The following is a 26,988-nucleotide window of genomic DNA, read 5'->3' as shown; positions in this document are numbered from 1 at the left end:
ATTCCGATGGTGGACAATGAAAGGAACTCCAAATGTCAGTCTTTGCTAAATCAAAATTTCAGACGGTTCTCAGAACCATATGGTTGATCACTGCTCCATGTTTCTGCGAGGAAATTCATCTCCAATGAGTCACAGTTCTCTTTCGGGAGTTCTCCAAATGTGTCTGAGTGCCTTGAATCCACACCTTAGTGGTTATTGGCGGTTATACAGGATTGTTAATGGTAATGAAGGGCAAAATTGTGGTTAGACATAGTGCTTCAAGCCCATCGTAAGCATTTGGCCTGCCTTCCATTAGCCCACATCGCCAAGTTGTGTCTCGTCCTTCACTTGAAGCAACCAAAGCTTCTGTTGGTGAAGTAAGTGGAGTTAGCGAAGCTCCAGGGATTATGATTTTGCTTCACGTGTGAATTCGCTTCATATGTAAAAAAATTTTCTTAAATTTAGCAGCGAAAATTCACCAGGGTTAGCATGCACAAAAAAAAGTAAATTTGAATTTGCTTCACTACACAATTATCTCTAAAAACTCTTTCTAGCGTACAAAAAAGTACAATTTTTCGGATAGGTTAGGAACCTCCTAGTGACCCGATAATAACTATCTATCGGCTGTTGATTGATCTCTCCGTAATCGCCTAAATTTTCTTCAGTAGCCCAAGCCTAACCCTAGCGTTAGGCAGTTAAAAAAACGAACAAAAGATTGAAAACATACTACAGACCTGCTCCGTAACAAAAACAGGGTTAGAAGCAATCAAACTAAACTGTCAAAAAAATCTCTTAACTATTTTCTATTTCTCTCTTTGCTCTCTGAGTCTCACTGACTCTGTCGAATATTCCTAAGAACTTAGAAAAATCAAAAATAAGGAAAAAATATTACCGCAGAAAATAGCGAAGATTGTACTACAAGTAAGTGAATTTAAGAAATTGCTTCAATAAAATATACTCTAGTTTCATTAAAGGCTCTAAATCCGTTCAGCTTAGACAAATCAGAACTTTCATTAATTATCAAGATCAATATTTGTTGAAAAAACCGCTCATAAAGTCATAACTTACTTAGCCATTAAACTTTCTTTCTCATTAATTCCGAAGCTTCTTGAAAATAACCTAAGATTAGTTTCTTTTGCTATAATTTCTTAAGTTTTCCTAAATTTCGTAAGATATTTTAAGTTAGAAAATTCAATTCTACACCACACACTTGGACTTTACTATTGTCCTGAACAGTTGTAAAACCATAAATTAAAAGAACCAGGTATGCACGAAATGCACACTACACTATAATTGGAACCGTTTGGACAAAAACTATTTCATTAGTTCTTTCATATTGTTGGTAATTATTCCAATGGTGGACAATGAAAGGAACTCCAAATGTCAGTCTTTGCTAAATCAAAATTTCAGACGGTTCTCAGAACCATATGGTTGATCACTGCTCCATGTTTCTGCGAGGAAATTCATCTCCAATGAGTCACAGTTCTCTTTCGGGAGTTCTCCAAATGTGTCTGAGTGCCTTGAATCCACACCTTAGTGGTTATTGGCGGTTATACAGGATTGTTAATGGTAATGAAGGGGAAAATTGTGGTTAGACATAGTGCTTCAAGCCCATCGTAAGCATTTGGCCTGCCTTCCATTAGCCCACATCGCCAAGTTGTGTCTCGTCCTTCACTTGAAGCAACCAAAGCTTCTGTTGGTGAAGTAAGTGGAGTTAGCGAAGCTCCAGGGATTATGATTTTGCTTCACGTGTGAATTCGCTTCATATGTAAAAAAATTTTCTTAAATTTAGCAGCGAAAATTCACCAGGGTTAGCATGCACAAAAAAAAGTAAATTTGAATTTGCTTAACTACACAATTATCTCTAAAAACTCTTTCTAGCGTACAAAAAAGTACAATTTTTCGGATAGGTTGGGAACCTCCTAGTGACCCGATAATAACTATCTATCGGCTGTTGATTGATCTCTCCGTAATCGCCTAAATTTTCTTCAGTAGCCCAAGCCTAACCCTAGCGTTAGGCAGTTAAAAAAACGAACAAAAGATCGAAAACATACTACAGACCTGCTCCGTAACAAAAACAGGGTTAGAAGCAATCAAACTAAACTGTCAAAAAAATCTCTTAACTATTTTCTATTTCTCTCTTTGCTCTCTGAGTCTCACTGACTCTGTCGAATATTCCTAAGAACTTAGAAAAATCAAAAATAAGGAAAAAATATTACCGCAGAAAATAGCGAAGATTGTACTACAAGTAAGTGAATTTAAGAAATTGCTTCAACAAAATATACTCTAGTTTCATTAAAGGCTCTAAATCCGTTCAGCTTAGACAAATCAGAACTTTCATTAATTATCAAGATCAATATTTGTTGAAAAAACCGCTCGTAAAGTCATAACTTACTTAGCCATTAAACTTTCTTTCTCATTAATTCCGAAACTTCTTGAAAATAACCTAAGATTAGTTTCTTTTGCTATAATTTCTTAAGTTTTCCTAAATTTCGTAAGATAGTTTAAGTTAGAAAATTCAATTCTACACCACACACTTGGACTTTACTATTGTCCTGAACAGTTGTAAAACCATAAATTAAAAGAACCAGGTATGCACGAAATGCACACTACACTATAATTGGAACCGTTTGGACAAAAACTATTTCATTAGTTCTTTCATATTGTTGGTAATTATTCCAATGGTGGACAATGAAAGGAACTCCAAATGTCAGTCTTTGCTAAATCAAAATTTCAGACGGTTCTCAGAACCATATGGTTGATCACTGCTCCATGTTTCTGCGAGGAAATTCATCTCCAATGAGTCACAGTTCTCTTTCGGGAATTCTCCAAATGTGTCTGAGTGCCTTGAATCCACACCTTAAGGGTTATTGGCGGTTATACTGGATTGTTAATGGTAATGAAGGTGAAAATTGTGGTTAGACATAGTGCTTCAGGCCCATCGTAAGCATTTGGCCTGCCTTCCATTAGCCCACATCGCCAAGTTGTATCTCGTCCTTCACTTGAAGCAACCAAGGCTTCTGTTGGTGAAGTAAGTGGAGTTAGCGAAGCTCCAGGGATTATGATTTTGCTTCACGTGTGAATTCGCTTCATATGTGAAAAAAATTTTCTTAAATTTAGCAGCGAAAATTCACCAGGGTTAGCATGCACAAAAAAAAGTAAATTTGAATTTGCTTCACTACACAATTATCTCTAAAAACTCTTTCTAGCTTACAAAAAAGTACAATTTTTCCGATAGGTTAGGAACCTCCTAGTGACCCGATGATAACTAACTATTGGCTGTTGATTGATCTCTCCGTAATCGCCTAAATTTTCTTCAGTAGCCCATGCCTAGCCATAACGTTAGGCAGTTAAAAAAACGAACAAAAGATTGAAAACATACTACAGACCTGCTCCGTAACAAAAACAGGGTTAGAAGCAATCAGACTAAATTTTAAAAAAAATCTCTTAACTATTTTCTATTTCTCTCTTTGCTCTCTGAGTCTACACTGACTCTGTCGAATATTCCTAAGAACTTAGAAAAATCAAAAATAAGGAAAAAATATTACCGCAGAAAATAGCGAAGATTGTACTACAAGTAAGTGAATTTAAGAAATTGCTTCAATAAAAACTACTCTAGTTTCATTAAAGGCTCTAAATCCGTTCAGCTTAGACAAATCAGACCTGTCATTAATTATCAAGATCAATATTTGTTGAAAAAACCGCTCATAAAGTCATAAATTACTTAGCCATTAAACTTTCTTTCTCATTAATTCCGAAACTTCTTGAAAATAACCTAAGATTAGTTTTTTTGCTATAATTTCTTAAGTTTTCCAAAATTTCGTAAAATAGTTTAAGTTAGAAAATTCAATTCTACACCACACACTTGGACTTTACTATTGTCCTGAACAGTTGTAAAACCATAAATTAAAAGAACCAGGTATGCACGAAATGTACACTACACTTTAATTGGAACCGTTTGGACAAAAACTATTTCATTGGTTCTTTCATATTGTTGGTAATTATTCCAATGGTGGACAATGAAAGGAACTCCAAATGTCAGTTTTTGCTAAATCAAAATTTCAGACGGTTCTCAGAACCATATGGTTGATCACTGCTTCATGTTTCTGCGAGGGAATTCATCTCCAATGAGTCACAGTTTTCTTTCGTGAGTTCTCCAAATGTGTCTGAGTGCCTTGAATCCACAACTTAGTGGTTATTGGCGGTTATACTGGATTGTTAATGGTAATGAATGTGAAGATTGTGGTTAGACATAGTGCTTCAAGCCCATCGTAAGCATTTGGCCTGCCTTCCATTAGCCCACATCGCCAAGTTGTGTCTCGTTCTTCACTTGAAGCAACCAAAGCTTCTGTTGGTGAAGTAAGTGGAGTTAGCGAAGCTCCAGGGATTATGATTTTGATTCACGTGTGAATTCGCTTCATATGTGAAAAAAATTTTCTTAAATTTAGCAGCGAAAATTCACCAGGGTTAGCATACACAAAAAAAAAGTAAATTTGAATTTGCTTCACTACACACCTATCTCTAAAAACTCTTTCTAGCTTACAAAAAAGTACAATTTTTCCGATAGGTTAGGAACCTCCTAGTGACCCGATGATAACGAACTATTGGCTGTTGATTGATCTCTGTAATCGCCTAAATTTTCTTCAGTAGCCCATGCCTAACCCTAGCGTTAGGCAGCTAAAAAAACGAACAAAAGATTGAAAACATACTACAGACCTGCTCCGTAACAAAAACAGGGTTAGAAGCAATCAAACTAAACTGTCAAAAAAATCGCTTAACTATTTTCTATTTCTCTTTTTGCTCTCTGAGTCTACACTGACTCTGTCGAATATTCCTAAGAACTTAGAAAAATCAAAAATAAGGAAAAAATATTACCGCAGAAAAAGCGAAGATTGTACTACAAGTAAGTGAATTTAAGAAATTGCTTCAATAAAAACTACACTAGAGAAAACGATCACAAAAAAAGCTCTCAAAGATTCTCCCTTTGTACAACCGTGCTCGGACACTGTTTTTTGGGACATTTAACCAATTATATCAGTCAACAAACGATATAAGCAGGTAATTTAGGCTTTTGCTATGATGAAACATTCTAATATACAACTAGTAAATTAGGAAAGAGAAAAGAAATAACAACTTAAAGCTTCGTTAGGAGAAATTTTAAACAGCAAAAGAAAACTTTAAAAATAAAATTCAAGACCTTACGAACTGTTCACAAAGTTATGAAATTTCATCAGCAAATCTTTAATATTCAAAAATCAAATCAAAAATTCATGAGTCCCTCTGTGGTCACCAACATAGAATTTAAAATTCAGCTAAGGTGGTTAACGGCCTTAGCCTCTAAATTCCAACAAGTTTTGAAAATAATTCCTAAGTATTGTTTTTCTCTAAGTTAGCCCTCTAGGCAATCTTAATTCTCATGAAGACCTTCTGCCCTAACTAACTTATGAAAAAAACGGGCTCAGTCACATACTTAGAAAAAGTTAACACACACCATTTAACTTCTAGTACTTATGACTACTAAAAAAACTATATCAAAACACGTCAAAATCAAGATAGTTATTTTCTGTCTTACCAACAGAAAGGAGAGACTTCACTTACAAAATTGAACGGGAAAGAAGCTCTGAAATTATACAAAAACCAAGCGGCAAAGGTACTCCGCAGAAGTAAATATTAAAGATATAACTAACTCCGATTTCTTTTTATAAACTAATCCTATGCGAAAAGTCCCAAAAAATCATATGATTAAAGTAAAATTATACCCAATTTAGTAAATAACCTCTAATTTGAGCTGAGAAATCTAAGTTTCATTAAAGGTTATAAATCCGTTCAGTTAAGACAAATCAGAACTGCCATTACTTATCAAGATCAAAATTTGTTGAATAAACCGCTTATAAAGTCCTAACTTACTTAGCCACTAACCTTTCGTTCTAATTTAATTAGAAACTTCTTAAAAATAACCCAAGGTTAGTACTTTGCCATAAGTACTTAAGTTTTCTTAAATTTCGTAAGATAGCTTAAGTTAGAAATTCCATTTCCACAACCCCCCCCCCCCCCCCAGGCTAAGTCGTCTGATAACCCATACCCCCTTCCAATCATGATAAATATACCAAAATGAGGGTGCTATAATTTCATGGGTGGCTATAATGAGAAAGACCTAAAACTTCAAGTCTATTGTAGGTCTAGGTGAGTTACAAAGTAGCTGAAGCTATTTTTTCACAAACTTCATTTATAAAAAAAGTTTTTTTAAACTAACTTGTTCAAATGACGTGGCACTAATCAAAACAGGCTCATCATTCTCCCTACATCCTGTCCGCCTGACAAGTAACCCAACAGATCTCACAGGGTGGTAGAAGGAGAAAGGTTCATCGGCCACAGTAACCTGTCAAATATCAAGTGAAATGGACAACTGAATCAATCCACGCTTTCAGTTCCATGCTAAGTTGGAATAATAAGACCAGCAAATTGACAATGAAAAACAGAGTTCGAGAACCTATGTTAAAAAACTCTCTAGACTTCTCTCAAAAAATCCTCTTCAATTGGAGTTTAAGACATGATTTCTTTAATTAGGTTCTCAATCGTTGTTCTGTTTTAACAGTTTGATGGTCATATTAGTCTCTTAACATAGTTTCGCTTAGGACTAAAATCATGGATTGGTTCTACAGCTTATGATTCAAATTTTATTAATTTTTATGGTGCAATTTTCACTTATTATTTCCTGCAGGATATACATTGCGCCATATAGATTTTTTCGTGTAAGACTAAACAACTTCTTAAAAACTCGAAGGGAGTACTTCATTATCTGATAAGTGCTGATAAAACATCACAGTCAGAAAAAAATCAGAATAATTGGTGAACACTCTGCTTTTAACAAGGCCTAATACGAAAAAAGAGGAAATAATAGAAATGCCATCACCTTTTTCGCATGTAGAGCAGATAGCTCGTATTTCAGATTGGCAAGAGCACTGGCTATGTCTTCGTCAGATCCAGAGAGGTCCAGGGGGTGGGTCTGGTTTCGGAGATCGTTCAGGGCACCGAATGAGCCACGCATCTTTTGGCTTAGTGGGAGTCCTGGTGCAAATTATAAGTTATGATAATCTTTGGCTAATATTGGCTAATATCGATGATAATATTATAAGTTATGATAATCTTTGGCAGATATGAGTTTGTTTTTGTAATTTAAGAATGCCACGTAAACTGTACCGAAAAGCATAAGCGCTTATGGGGCCAGAGCGTTGTCTTCTTATTAATTTTTATTCCTAAGCGTTGTTGCAGTGGGATTAAAAACAAAAATGAAAACGTAATATATCAGTCAACGAAGCATGAAAATACATTAATATGAAAACAAGTATCATGTTGAAGTTTAAAGAGAACAGCTAGTGACAGGAACTAATCTGGGGGAGATGTTCCTATTAAAGCTGACTTGAATCTGCTTTTAATAGTAGCCTGAATGGAATCATTCTGACTTATCCAATATCCATTGAAAAAAATTTCCGTAACACGCTCTCACAGTCCACAGTTCGATATGCCAAAGTTATTCACCACTTAAAATCAGAACTGCAAGATTTGCAATGAACTTTTTGAAAAATTGCAATGTTAAAAAAATTTACCGCATTCACCACTAAATATGAATAATTTTTGTGGTTAAAACTGCTGTTTTTCGCCGTATTTTATCACATTTCTAACATTATTTGGCGATGAAAACAACTATAACCGTGGCAGGTAAATAACGATGCCCAGGTTGAGGTTCCAGACCGAAAGTCGATATGTTCAGACCGAAATGAACGCAACAGGTGGCGTCGTGCGTTCAAAATTACACGGTCTGGAAAAAAATGAACGCACGATAGTCTGGACTTAGGGTCTTTTGAACGCACGATAGTCTGGACATATGTGACTTTGAACGCACGATAGTCTGGACATATGCAATTTTGAACGCACGAAAGTCTGGACATAGGCACTTTCTGTCTGGGAGGGCCTGGACATAGACACTTTCCGTCTTGGACGGTCTGGACTTTCGGTCTAGCACCTCAACCTGGGTGGTGAAGAGCTTAGCTTCTCGAAAGAAAATGGACCCTCCTTCACCAGTCTGAGACATAGGAGCTGACCTGGTTGCATGTCACATGAGAATTGAACACCTTCTGCTATTCTCTCCATGTTGTTGCCTAGGGTTCGTCTCACCACACGGGCACACGAGAAGCACAACACTTGCTCATTTCCAAAAAGATCGAAGGATGAACCCTGCAAAACCCATTTTACGATTATAAAGAACTAACGGGGTGAAAAAGTCAAAGTGGAGTCTCAAGATTTTTAATATACATCATATGCATCAAAAATTTAGCATCTAAAGAATACGTGCAAAATATTCCAAAAAAGTGCATACAAGTGCACAAAATTTAGCATTTAAAAAAAGCAAAAAAAAATACGAGCATTACAATTGCATCGAATGGCGCCCCTTTTGTCCATTGGAGGCAAACGTTATGCGAGTTTCTTCGAACCTTAAAAGCACATTTTAATTAGTTTTCCCTAATATAAAGTAGATTCACAGCTGCGTCGAGTTGACCAAAGGCACATGTTAATTTCTTTAACATTCAACTTTTTCACACAACTTGTTTTCTTTTTCATGATGAAACGCCAAAAACTAAGGAAGGAAAGTAGAAGTAACTTTGTGTCATAAGGAAAAAACTGTTTATACCTGTTTACGAATCGACAAAAGGTTGAATTGTAACGTGGTATCAAATAAATGAATGCTTTAAATAGAAATGAAAGCTATTCTATTAGCGCCTATTCTGAAATTGAATAGCCGGCCAAAGCTCGAACGAGCACCTAGATCTCAGTATCCAAAAAATTATGTTTTATTTTTCGTTCATGTTTGGAACTCTGATATTTGCTCCTTCGGATTGAGTAAAACAGTCACCGCAACTACTCAATTGAACAATCTGAATAAGTTAGCCAACAAAAAAACATAATCAAACACACCAATACAGCGTCAGCCAAAAACGAAAACCGGAATTAAAAAAATAACGGCTAAAAAACTCCGCTAAGAAATACCGATGTTAATAACTGTTCAGCCACGAGCATCACTAAAACCTCAAAAAAACTAGAGCGCTCATTCTGTCACCCAACTTTCCGTCCCAACAACTTCAAACGCATTAGAACACCAATAAAAACCTTTACTTTTTTGTCAAGCAGCTCTTGCAATAGCTCCGGCAAAAAAAGACAGCGACCCTTCATAAGTATTACCCGAACCTCTTAACCTTACCAAAAAATTAGAAACAATTAATAAATATCACTGTGCTTTGTTAATAGTATAACCCAATTTTAGACTCAGCCAGGCAAACAATTTAACTGTGCAAACAAAACAACCGCCATTGTTTCACAAAGATTTTAGCCTTCTCAACTGCTATTGGTTGATTAACTTCACTTTAAAAATGGAAATTCCGTAGTACTGTGGTGTGCTAAATGCGAATACGTACTTAGTATATGTCAGTCAAGATGGTCGAACTAGTTGGTTAAAATAACCGACAACTACAAAAAAACATTTCGAGAGTTAAAATTTGAAGAGGGTATTTCGAGAGGAAAGGGTCGTTTCACGCCTAAAAAGACTTGGGATCATGGCCTAAATACACACTAGCATTAGTGGAGATCGTGAACACTAAAAATGATTTTTAATTAATTTAATCCAAAATTATCATTTTTCAAAAAAATATTGTTTTTTAACTCACCGCCAACTTTAGTTTGTAAGAAACTTTTAGGTCCCTCGGGGTGACTTTAAACTCCAAGTGGTTGCAGCAATTTGGCATAAAAAATAAGAATTAGGAAATGACAAAAGTTCCGTCCAAACATTCCTCAGAAGATAAGAGCTTTCAAATTTGAGCGAACTTGGTGATTTTGTTTTCCGGTGCTGTTGTTATTAAGGATGTGAATCACCACAGCAGATTTTTGCAGTACAAAAGTTTTTCTGAGCTCTCCTCAGAGGTATTGAGCCGCAAGGAGAAATTCAGAAGATTCCAGCTTTACCTATTTGCAATATAAAACTGGAAAAAGTTAAACACGATCTATACCTTAAGGAGGTCCATTCTACACTAAATATGGAGCATCAGGGGGGGGGGGCTTATAGTGAGCAACCACACCCGAAAATACTACGTTGAAACTTTGCGGCCGATTTCTCAGAACAATGTTGTGATCTGTCAGTAGTACCAACAGCGCGTCGGTGTTTGCCCCATCGGACCCATGATTCACATGAATAAGCAACAATAAGCTTCTTTATGTAATTAGCAAAATCTGCCACGATTATTACGATTGCTACGATTGATTAAATTAAAAAAGCTTTATTGGTGGTGCTGACTGAAGAGCGAGTTTATGGTGGGTTTTTTGAGAACTCGGCAAAACGCCTTCGACAATCGGGAGCTGACCGCTACTTATTCAACCTCACCGACAAATTATGATAAAGTATATTGACTAAAATTGTTTTGAATCATCGCCCGACCAACTTAGATGAACGCCCTAGCTATTTTGGCAAATATCCATGTGTATGTCAGCTCTCCTGGACAACCAGAAAGTCACCGGTAAAACTTTGAGGGCACAATCGTTGACGCTTTGGCTCTTGCAATTAATCTAGCGTTCTCCGTAGCCAACGAAAGGCTAGATCACAATGAGAATGGAGCCCGAACCAAATAAAAATTACAATGTAAAACACTGCAAATGAAACAAAACGAAGACGATTAATGATGATAGCGATAAAAAACCCACGAAACACCCACCCTCCTCCTCCCTATAAAACATATTATTCAAAATGTCTTCTTCCGACATTGACCCTTCTTTTTGTTGTTGTCTTAAGCCGGAAAATAGCCGCGACACACGCCTGGGGCCGTCCATGGAATTGAAAGCGCTAAACTGGACTTTTTAGTTTAGATACGTACTGTCATTTTTATGATACACATACGGTCTATACGGAAAAAGCCCTAAAAGAACTTTCCAAAATTAATTTTTGAAACAAAAAACTCAAGACTAATACTCAATATTTAGGGCATATAAGTTTGGCACTACTTAGATGCAAACTATTGATCTTTAAATAGTAAATGTACATAAAATTTTAGGTTCCATAAGTGAGTTAGGAAGTCATTCTTTGAAAGAGGTAAGTCAAGCAATTGACCTAAAAGTAGAAATGACGTCACGCACACAAATTTTAACTGCAAAGAAGTAGAAGTCACTGAAGTCATTGAAAAAGTCAAGTCCAAGAAGTCAGGTCGTAAGAATCAAAGATAGAGACGACGATTTAAAAAAAACATAGTAGGACAAGTCCTGACGTACAGTTCAGAGAATTTCATTGACTAAACAAACAACTAGACCTAGAACGGACTATGAGTGAATTGGGAAAACCAGTCCTAAAATATCAGATAAAAAACCGAAAATCTATGTCAAAATGCCGCAGTTGAACAAAAAACCACTAGCGAGAAATGGAAATTTGGTTCAAACAAAAAACAAGGCCTAGAATGAACTATGAATGGATTGGAAAAACCATTTATAAAAAAATCTGATCCGAATAATCGAAAAAAATACAGTTAAAATCAACGTGAAATTGCCGCATGTGAACAAAAACCACTAGCGAGAACGCGAATTTTTGTTCAAACACCGTTTTCTCACTCTACTTTAAATTGGTGCGAAAAGTTCACGCCACAAAAACCATTCGCTTTTTCGCTCCATTTCCTATTTCGGCGTGAACCAAAATCACTACTCCAATTTGACTTCAAAAATCATGAAAATGTGTCAACAGATCTTAAAAAAGACAGCGCCCAATACAAGTCAAATTCTTTGAATAGTAAAAAACCACGATGTCCCCAATAATAGCAGCTATCGCTTCGCGGCCATTAAAAAGATCTGTATTTTAGATAAGGAATGTGATGCGCCGTCTCGTGGTCACAGTCACATCATATTATATATGGCCATTTCAAATTTTTCTCGAATGTTTTGGATAGTTCTTTATAGGTACAGTCTATTGGCCATGACCCCCTAGATCTTGCACAATTTTATCAAAAAGCTGCGATTAGAAAAGTGGATGATCACCTTTAGGGCTGACAACCGATTGGTTCCTTGATCTATACCGATGATAAACTTTTTCTTGCTCTAAAATTCCTGCACCCAATGTCATTATGGACTTGCTGAAAGCCAGCATGGGCGTGATTTCGTTAAGCACACGTTTTAAAAGTTATTTTTACTAACTGGCTGAGATATAGGCTGTGCGTGATTCAGAACAGCAGTGCACACCCCCACTCTATTAGCCAGCGTCACCCCTAAAACGAAGCTGTGATTGAAGTTAATTTTAAATTCACCATCATACGTTCATTACTACAGTCTACCGGTCCCGAATTTTGCAAACACATTTACTCATTTCCGAAACTGGTTTCTACTGTTTGCATATGGCTGTTTATTATGGTTTAATCCCCTCATTGGCTTCTTAATTGGTTAATTCTTAATGTTCACATAAAAAATTTGAGAGCTTTCCACGGTATCTAATTGAGCTCCTGTCAGCTGCCGCCACTTTCTGTGTAAGCATGTCAAAATCGGTACAGATAGGCGCTAATAATGGTTCAGATTTTAAAGGTGAAATAATGCGCTCATATTCTACAAGTAAGATGCTGAAAAATTCTATGAAACAATTCTACAGTTTTGAAGGAAGAACAGGAAAATTCTGTGATCCTTATCCTTTATGGTCTAAGGAGAACATGTCAAAATCATTCAAATATTTATAAATTTGCAACAGCGGAGCCATATTGGGGAGCCTTTTTTAAAATCTTCACATTTTTTTGAATTTCTAAAGTAAGAGAAAGTCAAATTGAAGAAGTGATTTCCGCACCGCAGTGATTTTCGATATATATTATTATACCATTATTTATTATTATTATATCTTTAATGAGGATTCATTTAGTTGTCTAGGAAGCCAACAAAGTGCGTTAATTTTGCGCGAGGTCAAAAGTTCAGGCTTTTCACGACTTTAAAATCGTTTATCTTCGAAAATAATAATTGATTTTTGACTTTGCCTCTTTATTCCGTGGAAATACATGTCAGTATCTTTAATGACAGCTCCAATAATTGCTTACCAGTGAATCAATTAAATATTTTCAGGGTATTAGTTTCCACTTAAAGTCTGACTTCGATATGGTTTTAGGAAAACAATGGACTTTTGAGTTTGGTCCGTATTTGTCTTTTGTTGTCTTGTCTCTTATTCCCAATAAGTTGTATCATCAGGCTTGTAATGCAGTCTTAGTGGCTTAGTGGTTTCTGTTTGTAGCTGAAATCACTGAATGAGACACCATTATGAACACTAAAAAGTGAAAACTGAATTTAAACTTCTGTTTTGTCTTTTAATGTGGAGTTGCGTGTTTCTTTGACAACAAAAATTTCCAAATATTTTTTAGATTTCGCGAGATGTCCATGTTTTAGGCTTATTCTTACTTTTTCTCGCCGCTTTTTCTCCTCAAAATTGAAATTTTTGCTGATAAGAAGTGTGAACTTGATTAGCACAAAATGAATTCATAGGAAGCTTATCACTATATTTCGAAGAAAAAGGAGTTATCCGTCGTCCATATCTTTTTCTCATTGTTTTCGCGTTTATTTTTTACTCCTGCTGTTTTGCTCACTGCCAGAGGTTGAAAATGCAAAATGGTAAATTCAGGTCATTGTTTTCTTTCATTGGCTTTAAATTTATGACCTGATCTCGCATCTTTCTCCGATCAGTTTTCTCCCTTGATAATATTTATGACCATTGGATCAAGCGTCAAGAAATAAGTAATTTTTTCTACAAGCAAACACTATGCTGCTTAATAGGTGCTTTTGGAGTTTTTTTTGCCACAAGCAGCACAAGTAAAACATTTTTGGAGAGTGCAACCTTAAGTTGGCGTTAAACAAGCTGGTTTCTCATAAAGCTTTTGTTCTTTGAGGGACCTTAATGTTCGAAATTCTTTGTTTGAAAGTCGGAGATCAGTTAAATTTAGAATCTCATCATTCTTGTTTGACAAAACTAGTTTTCCTTAACCAAATCGTTTTTATTTTCAGCTTTTCTCAATAAGCTTTCTCTCAATTTTCAGCTTTGCTCGATTATTTTTATTAATTCCGATGAAAGAACAAATGATCAGACTGGAATTTGATTCACTGGTATTTTTGTTTGTCCTACTTTGAGAATAGATCAAGTTTTGAATCGCACAGCTTGATCTGCCTTTTCACCTTTTGACTTTTTTCTATCTCTGCTTGGTTCTGGAGATAAAGCCATGATTCTGCATGAGCGGGGTCGGAACAAAACTTTACATGCAAACTCACATTACCGAGCCTCCTTCTAAAACTCCTGGCCATTTTTAAAAAATAAATCTGTTAATGGAGTCACTCAACAGTAGTTCAACTCGCAAAAAGATTCAATTAATTATGACGTCAACATAGCTGCAGTTAGACCCACACAGCAGCTCAACTAGAAAAATAAGGTTCTCAATTTAGATATATTTAAATTTAACTGAGCAAAGCCGGATTAGATTACAGATGGCATATCATGACAAGAGAAAATTTATTTTGTTCAGACTACAACAATCCAAACTTACGAATATCGAGAACATCTGTTGCGAATGCGTCAATTATGCCCAACTTTGGATCAAAACCCCACTTGTGATGAGCAAACCCACATTCATGAACTCCTCTGGGTTGTAATAATATCTCGCACCCTCTGTAGAGCTCTGCTTTGTTTTCAACTTCTTCATCTCCTGGCATGCAAGCTGGAATGCACACAGCCAGCGACTGTTCTCCTCCGGAACTTCTGGACACCTGGCAAAACTTATTCTGCTCCAGATCTTTTTCTAATACATTTACATTTTTGATCAAGATCTCATTTCTAAGTGCCAAAATTTCAGGTGATTGCGATTAAGTTCGGTAATTTGGATCATTTTCCATTATTGTACTCAAAATCCATCGGATTTCCCGATTTCTCGGCCCGAGTAGCATTTGATTGCATAGCAGTAGCTCCATAATTAATTCGGCTCATTCCCATTATTTTCCCCTAGCTTAATTATAATATAACAAACAACCCCACAGTAAAACAGATACACCATAATGGTGGGCTAAAATTTTGAGGGGGCAGGGGGGTATAACGGGAAAGACCTAAGAAATCAAGTTAGAACTAGAAATGATAGCACACAAGAATTTAACATTTGAGAACGCATCACATCGCAAAGAGTAAATTTTATCGGGTGACAAGCAGAAAATACTGACAGTAAGCAGAAGTAAATAAAATTAGCTTCAAACTTTCAAATATCTGCCAAATTGGGCCACGATGCCTGTTTTCGAGTAAGCGCGGACAGCATTGACAAGATCAGTCATTGCTGTACACTCACGTAGTCACAGCTGTCTGAACCATTACTGTTGCCCTTGGCTACAGTATCTAGTGGGCATGAAACTAAAGTAATTGTCACAATACTAATTGCAAACTAAGAAGACAATTGGCAATTTTGCAAAAGAAACCATATCACGGCTCACAAGAAAAGTTGGGTCTCACAAGTCTGGGACAAAAAAGGGTCTCAATTACTTATTAAATAAAATTGAGCAATAAAGATGGAGGCTACATGAAGAGTCTCGTGAAGATATTAATGCTAAAGATTGCGGACAATGGCTACGGTCTTTGACAAAGCTAGAGATAAAAATCAAATGTATTTTGTCATTGTTGTCTAAAGTTAACCTTTAAGGTTTTCAACACAGAAAACTGTGACAAAGTGAAAATAGGTAACGGAAACATGTTAACACTGTTGTCTGTGAAAGGCAGCAAAAAAGACCATTACAAGGCAGTGCCCCCTGTAAAAATGGATCATTTACTCCTCCATTATGTCTAATAGATACGCTTTTTGGAATCTAGGTCAACTCATTTTTTGCCAGATTCCACCAACATTTCCTGGCAATATAGACATTAATAGAATTTGTAGCTATGAAAATCGCAATTGGAAACAAATTTTGTACCCCCAATGCCACAATAGGTTACACACTTAATTTCACCAATTTTGAGCATATTTTAGTCTTTTTTATTTTTGTTTTTCTGTATCTTGTGTTGCTGTAGCTAAACCACCTGCAAATCCTACTTCAAAGCAAGTTAGCGCAAAAAAATGGAGTAAATATCTAAAGTCCAATAGGAAAGTAACGAAACATAACCAACTAACGTTGGGCAAAATGCTCTCAAAAGCAAGCGGTGAGTTTCGGTAATAAATGCTGATGCTTAGGGATGCCAGATTTAAGAGGGGGTGAGCGGAGTGTAGGGGGTCAAGCAAAGAGTGGACAGTGGGGGGGGGGGGTACGGCTGGGAAGACTAGACGAGGCAGTCCAAATAAATCGCCAGGTTGAGGAGGGTGGAAGGGTGGAGTGTTGGGGAAGAGATGAGTGGGAGGAGGGGGTTGCCTGAGAGCTGGGGTTATTGAGGGGGTCAAACTTTTTAAAATTAAGAACCATCCTTCACACCATGAAATTGTCTCCTCGAAACAATTTTAGTGAATCACTTACATGGAGAATAGTAAGGCGTAGGGCATTAAGAGGGCTGCTCAGCCACTTAAGGCCCTCTCGGTTTCACCTGTTTATCCAGTTCTTGATGAAAAAAAGTTAAAAGGGTCAGATGAAAAAACGGTCAAGCAAAAAGTCGCATAAAAGACCGGAAAATGACCATTGATCTCGCTTGCGATCAAATAATAATTAAATTACATTTTTCAAACGTAATATATGTGATCTAAGACCCAAAATTTAAATGTGATATTTTTACGGGATAAATTGTACGTTAACAAAAATACCGTTCTTAACGCAAGTTTTTAACGCTCATTGTCTGTAATTTTGTACCTTCAAAATGTCTTTGAAGTCGGACGAACTGCTAACCCCCCAACTAATTCTTTGTCCACAAACATGGAACAAACTGCACGTTCAGATGTGAATGGGCCCAATTATTTTTGGATAAAAAGGAACTAGGTTTTGGAATCATAGACTCCTAGCAAAAAATTCACACCATAGATGTAACTCAGTAAATTAAAAACTGTAGTCCGATTTTTGGATTCATTTAAGCTACTTTATAGCAACAACGTTTAAACATTAGTAATGTACAAAGCAACAAGTGAAACTTAGGCGGCAAGATTTTTTGTTGTTCATTTAACAGGTTTTTTCGTCTGATGTCATTGACGTCGAAATCAGTTCGTATTTAATCGGTAATTGTCTAGAAAACCTAAAAATATCAAGCCGAAAACCAGCTTATTCGATACATATAGTGGTTATATTTATTTAAAATTAGGTTAAATGAACTTTTTCAGAACTTTCTACGTATGTTGGAACGTTTTATACGCTTTTAAATTCGAATATAAATACTCAATTCTGATTGGCTAAAATTCGGCCATTTACTTTGTAACATCCTCCGGCACGGAAGAAGATGTTGGGAAAACTGGTACAAGTTTTACAAGCGGACGGACGAATGAACCGGTCGACGTACGTAAAACGGCGGAGGGAGCGACGCTATCGGAGCCGTAACGGAGTTCCACAATCCGAGCGGTAGGGTAGTAACCCCTAGGGTTGGTTTCCTCAACTATCCAAACCAAGTCACCGGTCGTAAGGTGTTGCTCAGCAGGCGTGTGCCACTTAGAGCGTCGGTTCAGCGTCGGTACATACTCTCTGATCCAAAGGGACCAGATCGCATTAGCGTACGACTGAGCACGGGCGTAACGTTTACGATGGTCAAGCTCATTATTGCCGACAACAGATGGAATACAGGTGGAGTATTCTCCTAGAAGAAAGTGGTTGGGCGTTAGAGAGTTCAAATCGCACGGATCAGCGCTTACGGGTGTTAATGGACGCGAATTGAGAGCATTATCCGCGAGACAAAAGGTAGTATGTAGTACCTCATCTGTGAGGCGACGCGTGCCAAGAATAGTATACAACACGCGCTTGAAGCTGCGTACCAACCTCTCCCAGATACCACCTTGATGTGGTGCGCTGGGTGGATTGAACCTTCACTTTATACCCTTGTGAGCGAGCTCAGCTGCAATGTTGACAACGTTCCACTTTTCAATACTTTCTCGGAGTTCTTTCTCTCCAATAAAGTTAGTGCCATTGTCTGACCAAATCATGGCAGGTGTACCTCTACTTGACACAAACCACTCAACTCCCATAACACAAGAAATGGTGTTCATGAATGTAACTCGGCTTCGTCAAGCTCAGTAGGGTCAGTAATGCTACCATCGGGGTTACGGTAGCCGGCATGTTTCGGTAAAAGCCGGAGAACGTATGCGGCAATGCGCAAGTACTTTTGATAAGAACTAAACTTATCAAACGGAAATAATGAAGGAACGGGAGTTATCCGTTTTTTGGCCGATGTAACCAGAGAAACAGTGTCTTCTATAGTGATTGCTTGGTTGACGCCAAGTTTGATGTTATTAATGACGTATTTGTTCGGTACAAACGGGAAAGGTGAATTAGTTAGGAACTGTGGACCTTTGACCCAACTGCTTAGTTGCAAAATCTCAGCGGACATTCCACGCGTGCCAGCGTCAGCTGGATTATCCATAGTTGCGAAGTGGTTCCATTGGTCAACGCTGGTATACTCCAAAAATTCGCAAACACGGTTTGCGACAAAGATTGGTTGCTTTTCATTTGAGTTAATCCATTGGAGAACGGTCGTGCTGTCTGTCCACATGTATACTTGTTTAACAGTTACAGTAAGTGCTTGTGTAATTTCCCTTTTCAGTCGAGCGACAAGTAGAGCTGCTTGTAATTCGAGTTTTGGGACAGTCATTACTTTCATTGGCGCCACGCGCGCTTTCCCCAAAACAAACGCAAGCTCTGTTTTTATCTTGCCCGTAGGAGTTGTTACTCGGGCTCGAAGAAATGCGACGGCACTAAAATATCCTGGGAACTGTCACCGAACATATGCAACTCTATATTATCAAAGGGTCCACTAAAGTAACTTCGAGGAATTTTGATGTTTTCAAGCTTTGGTAAGTCCGCACTCCAAACCAAAAATCTTTGAACCATGTCCTGTGGGAGCTCGTCATCCAATTGTCCTGTGACAAGCCAGATGTCTTTTAAGAGCAGTCGCGCACCGACGGTAAACGGTGCGACAAGACCAATGGGGTCAAAGACTTTCGAGACAAGACTTAGGACCAAGCGTTGCGTGAGGGACTTGGTGATAGCGCAGCTTGTACCCCGACTCACAACTAAAGTGTCATTAGTGTGGTCCCATTTTAGCCCAAGCACGTGCGATGAATCCTCTTGACATGAAACAATAATATTGGGCTCAGTAGATTGAGGAGAACCATCAATTCGATCAGCTAGATCTGGCACATTGCTTACAAACTTTGTAAGCTTGAACCCACCGAGATGGAGACGATGTACCAATTCCTTCGATCTATTGATGGCTTTCTCAGGAGACTCCACTGAGTCAAGGTAATTGTCCATGTAAAAGTTTTCAAGGACGGCTTTTGCAGCTTCGGGGTAAAACTTAGCATTGTCTCTCGCAGTGCGTTGCAGTGCATAGTTGGCGCATGTGGGCGAGTCCTTAGCCCCGAATATATGGCGCGTATATTGATACACTACAACGTTAGTTGTGGGGTCCTCCTGCCTCAGAAAGCGAAGTGATGGTTGATCTGATGGTAACACGCCAACCTGTAGAAACATTCCCTCGATGTCGGCGGAGACGGCATATGGATGTTGTCGGAAGCGAAGAAGTACGTAAATAAGATTTTGGAGCAGATCAGGGCCAGTGAGCAAAGATTTATTCAGTGAGGCGCCATGAAATTTTGCTGCTCCATTGAGCATCCTACGCACCTTACCTGGTTTGTTCGGGTTTAAAACCGGATGGTGGGGTAGTTACCACTCTTTATCAGACCAGCTCTCAACCTTGTGAGCGTCCGGAACCTCAATTACATACCCCTTATTTAGGTCTTCCTTGATGGTACTAGTATACTTTTCTCTAAGGTCTTCATCCTTGGCCAATCGTTTTTCGAGAGATTTTAGTTGCACAAGGGAGAAGTAATTATTTGGGAGCTTGGTGTTGTCTGCTGCCCACAGCATTCCGACATCGTATCTCAGGCCATTGTGTACGGTGGTATTCTCAAGGATTTCGTGAGCCCTCGCGTCTGCTGCAGATCATGGGTCGACCTGCTTGTTTGCCCCAAATGACTCGATGTCGTGCAATGACTTTACTTGACTTGCTAACTCCTTGTCATGTTCGATATTCAATTTAAAGCACGTTGAGGTTAAACAAGAACTTGATGGTAACGGACCGCTTAAGACCCAACCTATGGATAAGCGTACGGCAACGGGTGAACGCTTCTCTTCGGCAGAGAAGTATTCTAACGGGCGGATCGCATGATAGACATCTTGTCCGGGCATCATCTCAATGTCTTTATAGGAATATGTCACGGGATCAAGGACTGCTAAGTGTGGGTAAGTCTCTTGCAGAGCCTGTACATTAATGATATCTGAGCCGACATTCAGACTCTCCTTAACGAAAGGTTTGATGGTAAATGGTTCGAAATCCTGATGTTCTCTTGGTTTCACAGTGACTTCAACAACTCTAGTATCAACTACTTCTTCGGTATTAATACCCTTGACAGTTAGCTTTAGTGCTTTACCGTGCAAACGGAGTCTATCTGCGAGACTACCGGCCACCCAAGAGTTACTGCAGGCGGTATCACACAATACTAAAGCCTTGGTATCTAAACCGGACAATTGACCAACTGCAATTCCGTTACCTGAAGGAGCCCCTTAACATCAGTAACAGATGACATTGTTGTGGTCTTATTAGACGGCCGTTGACTAGTAGTTGCTTTACTTTGACCTGTGTTGCCAGAAGACTGGATAGTATTGGGATTTGTTGACTGTTTTGTTGGGAAAACCTTATCTGCACCATGCAATAGTGAGTTATGCGAACTATTGCACCCCTCTGCTCGGCACTTTCTTGGCTGAGGGCACTGGCGGAAAGTGTGCTTGTCCCTTAAGCACGAAAAACAAAGTTTGTTATCCGCCACCAACTTAGCTCTCTGGGTTGGAGTCTTTTCCTTGAAAACTCGACACTCCCATAGACGGTGGTTACCTTTGCATACAATGCACCGAGAGTAAGTGTTTGTGGAAGAAGATGGTATTTGCTTCTTTGTTTCCCTTTGTTGTGAATTCGATGCAAACACTTTTGAGGCTGTTTTGCTCTTGGTTACTGAAGTGCTGTTCTCTTCAGGTTTTGCCTTGGTTGCGCTTTGTTTCATAAGATCATGGGCCTCAGCTTTTTCTTTAAGCCAATCGTTAAAGTCAAGGAGGTTAGGCTTAACCCAGTGCTTCTTAGCCGTAAAGAGCGACCACGACTCTTTCATGTTTGGTGGTAACTTCTGTACCGCTTGGTTAAGTAGGGAAGCGCTCTTCAAGTCAGCATCATATGATAACGACTTGAAAACCCCAACGAGGCTGGATATGGCTGCAGATTAGTTAATGATGTTATCACTATTGTGCATTTTAAGAGGTGGAAAAATGCTTAGTTTATCCAAGTGTGCACTTACGACTGCCTGTGGCTGGCCAAATTTACGTTCCAAAGTCCTTAGTGCATCCTTGTACATTAAACCACAGTAAGCAAACTCGGCGATTTCAACCTTTGCTTTACCGCTGACGAGTGTTTTAAGGTATGTCAACTAAACGTCATCAGTGAACGACTGCGAGTCAATCGCGCTTTTGAATTGACCATACCACTCATGCCATTTTAATGGGTCGCCGTTAAACTCTGCAAGTTTCCACTCGGGCAAAGGGTCGTTTCTCTTGCTTGTTATTGCATCAGCTAATTCCTTAATCAATGACGCATTGTCCGGTATCGGAGGGCCAGGTGCAGACACCTGCGGACCGCTCAAACTCAACGGAGTGGGCCCAACATAGGGGTATGTTGGCTGAAAAACCGGCGTGGCTAGACCAGGTACAACATTACTAGTAGTCGCGATCAGGTTTTCCTGCTGTGCACCTGATGGTGATTGCACATCAATCAAAGGGGGCGAATTCTGTTAAATTCGTAGTGGAACATAAGTGCTCGATGGTGCGATATGGGTGTGTACATTTGGAGGCAGACTATTCACGGTGGTTGTGTCTTGGTTTACTATTGACGGTCTTTGCTGTGGAAACCGCCAATGACTCATATTTGGCACAAAGTTTTGGCCAAATGGGATATTGGGCATATTTGGGACAGGAGGAGCAACAGAACGTACAACTTTGTGTACTGGTTAATACTATTCTGAAAATTGTTGTTGACGAGAGGCTGGTTAATCAAAGGGGCGTGTGGGATGGGAGCAGTGAGGTTAGAGGCGAAGACTGGGTTCGGAATGGGAAGGTCATTGGGATGGGCGGGTTCGGAGTTGTGCTGTTGAGTGTTTGGACTTGGTGGGGCACTTGGGTGCAAGGGAACGTTTATTACGGGGGCTGGATGATTTGTTGTCGGAAAAGGAGGAAGAGTGGCGTTTGGTGCTCGGGGGACAAAATTAATTTGTTGTCGGGAGCATATATGCTTTGCCGATTTATTCTTGGGTAGACTTGCTGTTCCAGGTCCCCTGGATTCTGAAATTTTGAAATTTTAAACTGTGCGTGTGGGAAAAGATCGGACGAATTATTTTGGTTTATTTGTGGTCGGACGGGCTCTTGAATGGGTGGTGAAGAAGCCCCTGGGGCGTGTACAGAAGGCGGCTGACTATCTGCGGTTCCTTGGTTAGTTATGCTTTGGAGCGCCATGCCTTGCTGGCCTGTTTGAAACATTTGCGCCCTTAGGTGCGCCTGGTACAGCGCCTGTGTGTTAGCAACAGCCAAAAAATTTTCAGGTGGGGTATAATAGGGGTCGAGTTGCTGCAAGGTCTCAATGCTTAAGAAGTAATTGCCTCGACAATTTTTTGGAATGGAATGCCGTGAAATGTCAGTGTTGTGATCTTCCACTGATTCGCCGTTATTGTGGCTAGGGCATTCTGGAGGGTCTTTCGTAACCTCTGGTTCACCAGTTTTCTCGTTGTTAAAACTTAAAGCAAGTGAGGTGTTGATCCAATCCTGGACAGCCTTTTCACTTCTCATCGAGCTCCTAGCACTTGCAGTTGTTTCAGATTGGCTACCTTTAGAAACGGCGTCCAGCAATTCAAATTCTTGCAGAGTTGCCTCTGCCAACCGTTTCCTGTTGTTTTCCTCCAGTTCATCTAATTCCATTTGCTTTTTCTGTTTAGCAAGGCGAATGGCTGCCTCATTCTGTTTTTCAATTTCTTCACGCTTCATCTTAGCAATTACGTAATCATGTTTACGCTGACTAGATGCTTTTGACGAGGTCATAATTGAGGGAAGTCTAGAAAGAATGGGAGCCCTCGGTTCCTGGAACTCACTCACTTTATCATCAGCAGAGTTGATGTAGTTTCGTGCTGAAGTGAGTATCTTGTCATTCTTAGTTGTCATTGCCTCCAAGTAAGACTCTAATGAAGGAACAAGTGCACTTGGATCCTCCGTTTTTCCAGCAAATGCAATTAGGTCCTCATTTTTGTCTACAGCAGTCATAAATGCTTCGTTGCACTTTGTTACTAGGCGTTCAACTTTCACTCGCCTACTTTGACTATTTATACAATGAAGAATATCTTCATGTATAGCATGCAATTCAGCTTCACGCTTTGACCTGGCAGCGTACAACTTTTTGACTTTTTGATCAAGACTATTAGACATCACGATGTTATTATTTTCAAAGACCAGCAAAACTACCACTGCAAACGGTTATCTATTATATGCACACTCCTAACAAACCAAACCCACAAAAACAATCCCAACGCAAAAAGGCACCAAACACAGCACACTGTAGACAGTCTGTAAAAAAACCGCCCAAAGAGCAGAAAATGCAATTAGGTCCTCATTTTTGTCTATAGCAGTCATAAATGCTTCGTTGCACTTTGTTACTAGGCGTTCAACTTTCACTCGCCTACTTTGACTATTTATAAAATGAAGAATATCTTCATGTATAGCATGCAATTCAGCTTCACGCTTTGACCTGCAGCGTACAACTTTTTGATCAAGACTATTAGACATCACGATGTTATTATTTTCAAAGACCAGCAAAACTACCACTGCAAACGGTTATCTATTATATGCACACTCCTATCAAACCAAACCCACAAAAACAATCCCAACGCAAAAAGGCACCAAACACAGCACACTGTAGACAGTCTGTAAACCGCCCAAAGAGCAGAAAATGTCGTCTAGCACACAGTGCCCGACAAAAACAGAAGTGGAGCGCTGAACGCTATGCGCTCAACGCAGAGGGAGACAAGGGACGAACGGGAAGTCGAGCGAGCAACGCGTGACGAAACGGAGACGTTACGGACGGGAAGTCGAGCGATAAACGCGCGACGCAACGGAAACGGGACAGACGAGAAGTCGAGCGAGCAGTGCGCGACGGAACGGAAACGGGACGTGCGGGAAAGCGAACGAAAAACGCGCAACGCCACGAAACGGGACAGTGGGAAAGAACGGACAGGAAATGAGGTCGGAAAGAACTATGTTAGCAGACCACAGCAAAAACTCAACCAAACAACCTAGCCAAACATCCAGAACAAACTTAAGTCACACCCCAGGAAGAAGGAGAGAAGCTACTGCAAGACAATCTAATATAGTTCATAATGGGTCTATAACGATAAATTTAACGACAAACTAATTTACGGCAAAGCAGTAGAACACTAAGAGGATGCAAAGGTCAAGAAATTGACTAGCCGTAACTCCAGAATAAACTTAAGTCACATCCTAGCTAAACCCAAACCAAAACAAACAATCAGCATACTAACGGTATTAAACAAACTACAGCAAAATTGAATAAATTACAATAGTGTATTTGTAGACTAAGATAGTTGAAAAAGTCAAGAAACAACCCAGCCGTAACTCGAGAATAAACTTAAGTCACACCCTAGAAGGCAACAAGACCAAACCAACTAGCAATCATACAGGTACACACAAACATAAAGCAGCAAAATCAATATACTACAACAGGAAGGCTAGTAAATTAGTAAAGTTGAAAAGTCGAAGGACAATCCAGCCGTAACTCGAGAATAAAATTAAATCACACCCTAGAAAGCTATAAGACCTAAAGAACAAAACCAGCATACTAGCATACTCAACATACTACAGCAAAAACAGCATACTTCATCACATATGACATACTACACTGAAATCTGGAGAAGTAGCGGAAGAAAACGAAAAGCGAAGTTTTGGGAGAGCGACGTTATTGAGAAAAAAATCGTAACACGGAAAACTAAAGAGCGAAAGGACGAAAAGCACGCGGGCAAAACGGTTCATAAACGATCGACAAGAGAAATTATGGGAATTCGATATTTTTTTTGGCCGGAGGTTGTGAAAATTTTCACAACTTTTTTGTGTTAATTGAGTTTCACTCAATTTACGAAACTTCTTGCTGGAAAATTGATTTTTTGACAAATTTGTCAAAATTTTATACTTTTGTTCAATTTTTTTGGTCAATTTTTGCAATTTCTTGAATACGGAACGGTAATCCACTAAACTGGACAACTTTATGCTCGATAATACGGTTTATCAGTATTCAGTATTGATCTTCTAAAATTTTTAGAATTGCCTCAAAATTGACCAAAAATTTTCAAAATTGAACAATTTAGCATTATTTTCTATCAATTTTCTCTATATCAGAAGTTATTCTTTGATATACAAACCGACTATATCAATTTTCTCGACTTTTTGGTAAATCTACCAAAAATTTTCAAAATCGATGTTTTTTCTTCCCAAAATTATGTTTCCGGGGGCCCCCTTTCAATTTTTCTCTACAAAGAAGAGTTTATTTTTACTAACCAATGTGATATCGAAAAAAATAAATCGGGTTGGGTTTCTTGCCATCTAAAATCTTATAAATTTATTACAAAAAAAATTGAAGCTTCTGTCTTACAGTTTTAGTGGGTGTTTCGACCTCTTTTGGTGGCACAAATGACAAACTCTATCTCAGTGGCCTTGTTCTCGTTGGATTTTTTGGATATGTATTTCAGTGGGTTATCTTGATTACACAGTGTAATTGATTCCTTGGATTCCTTGAAAACTTTTCTTGTGTGGTGTATCTCCACTTGAGTCAATTTGCGCATTGAAGTTGTACGTTTGAACCACCAAATCCCCACAGCCTATATTCGGCGCAAATTTCCTCTTCCATTCTGGAAGCAGACTGGCACAACTTCTCATAATACTTCCTCCAGGCTAGCTTGTGCTGTTTCAGGGAATTTATATCTCGGTTCTGCTTTCGGGCTCTTTCAATTTGCCTCATTTTCTCCAACTGGTGATTGCCTCTTCTGTTGACTTGATGCTTTATTGCCTCGAAGTTCTGATAGTCATTCTCGTAGTATCTGTTGCTACACATGCCATTCGTGAATCTCTTCACAAGCTTCTCTGCAGTATCTATGTCTTTCGCAGGAGTTACCGTGAAAACGAATGGCATTTTGGCACCCTTCAAATTGTTTCGCAACCCACCAATCGAGCCCATTATTTATACATATCGATTACATTGTGCTATTAAGAACAAACTTCTTTCCGTCTATAACTACAGCATTACTCCAACTATTAAATAAGTTTATCACAGCAATTAGGCTAAAAGGGATTTTTTTCAAACAAAAGGTGGTTCTGTAAGGAGCGGCACCAAATGTAACTCAGTAAATCGAAAACTGTAGTCCGATATTTGAATTCATATAAGCTCCTTTATAGCAACAACGTTTAAACATTAGTAATGTACAAAGCAACAAGTGAAACTTAGGCGGCAAGATTTTTTGTTGTTCATTTAACAGGTTTTTTCGTCTGATGTCACTGACGTCGAAATCAGTTCGTATTCAATCGGCAATTGTCTAGAAAACCTAAAAATATCAAGCCGAAAACCAGCTTATTCGATACATATAGTGGTTATATTTACTTAAAATTAGGTTAAATGAACTTTTTCGGAACTTTCTACGTATGTTGGAACGTTTTATACGCTTTTAAATT

The 26,988-nt window shown here is 38.7% G+C and overlaps 2 protein-coding genes across 4 annotated transcripts in view; one reads left to right on the top strand and one right to left on the bottom strand.

The window, feature by feature from the left end:
* LOC142343229 (uncharacterized) overlaps nt 1-26,988 on the bottom strand; it is a 344,179-nt gene that overhangs the window by 112,064 nt on the left and 205,127 nt on the right. Inside the window, exons 24-28 of the mRNA XM_075395002.1 lie at nt 14,562-14,781; nt 12,196-12,266; nt 8,082-8,214; nt 6,893-7,047; nt 6,233-6,358 (exon numbers count right to left, since the gene is read on the bottom strand). Of these exons, the coding sequence (XP_075251117.1) occupies nt 6,233-6,358; nt 6,893-7,047; nt 8,082-8,214; nt 12,196-12,266; nt 14,562-14,781 (705 nt within the window). The remainder of the gene's footprint in view (nt 1-6,232; nt 6,359-6,892; nt 7,048-8,081; nt 8,215-12,195; nt 12,267-14,561; nt 14,782-26,988) is intronic.
* LOC142343227 (septin-2-like) overlaps nt 15,543-26,988 on the top strand; it is a 332,083-nt gene continuing 320,637 nt past the window's right edge. For all 3 annotated transcript variants that reach the window (XM_075394998.1, XM_075394997.1, XM_075394996.1), the window contains exon 1: nt 15,543-15,548. The gene's annotated coding sequence lies outside the window, so the exon portion shown is untranslated. The remainder of the gene's footprint in view (nt 15,549-26,988) is intronic.

Source organism: Convolutriloba macropyga, chromosome 7 (assembly GCF_964194025.1).
Source record: "Convolutriloba macropyga chromosome 7, txConMacr16.3, whole genome shotgun sequence".
Lineage (NCBI taxonomy): Eukaryota > Metazoa > Xenacoelomorpha > Acoela > Convolutidae > Convolutriloba > Convolutriloba macropyga.
Note: the sequence above shows the minus strand (reverse complement) of the source record. Positions and strands in the feature narration are given on the sequence as shown.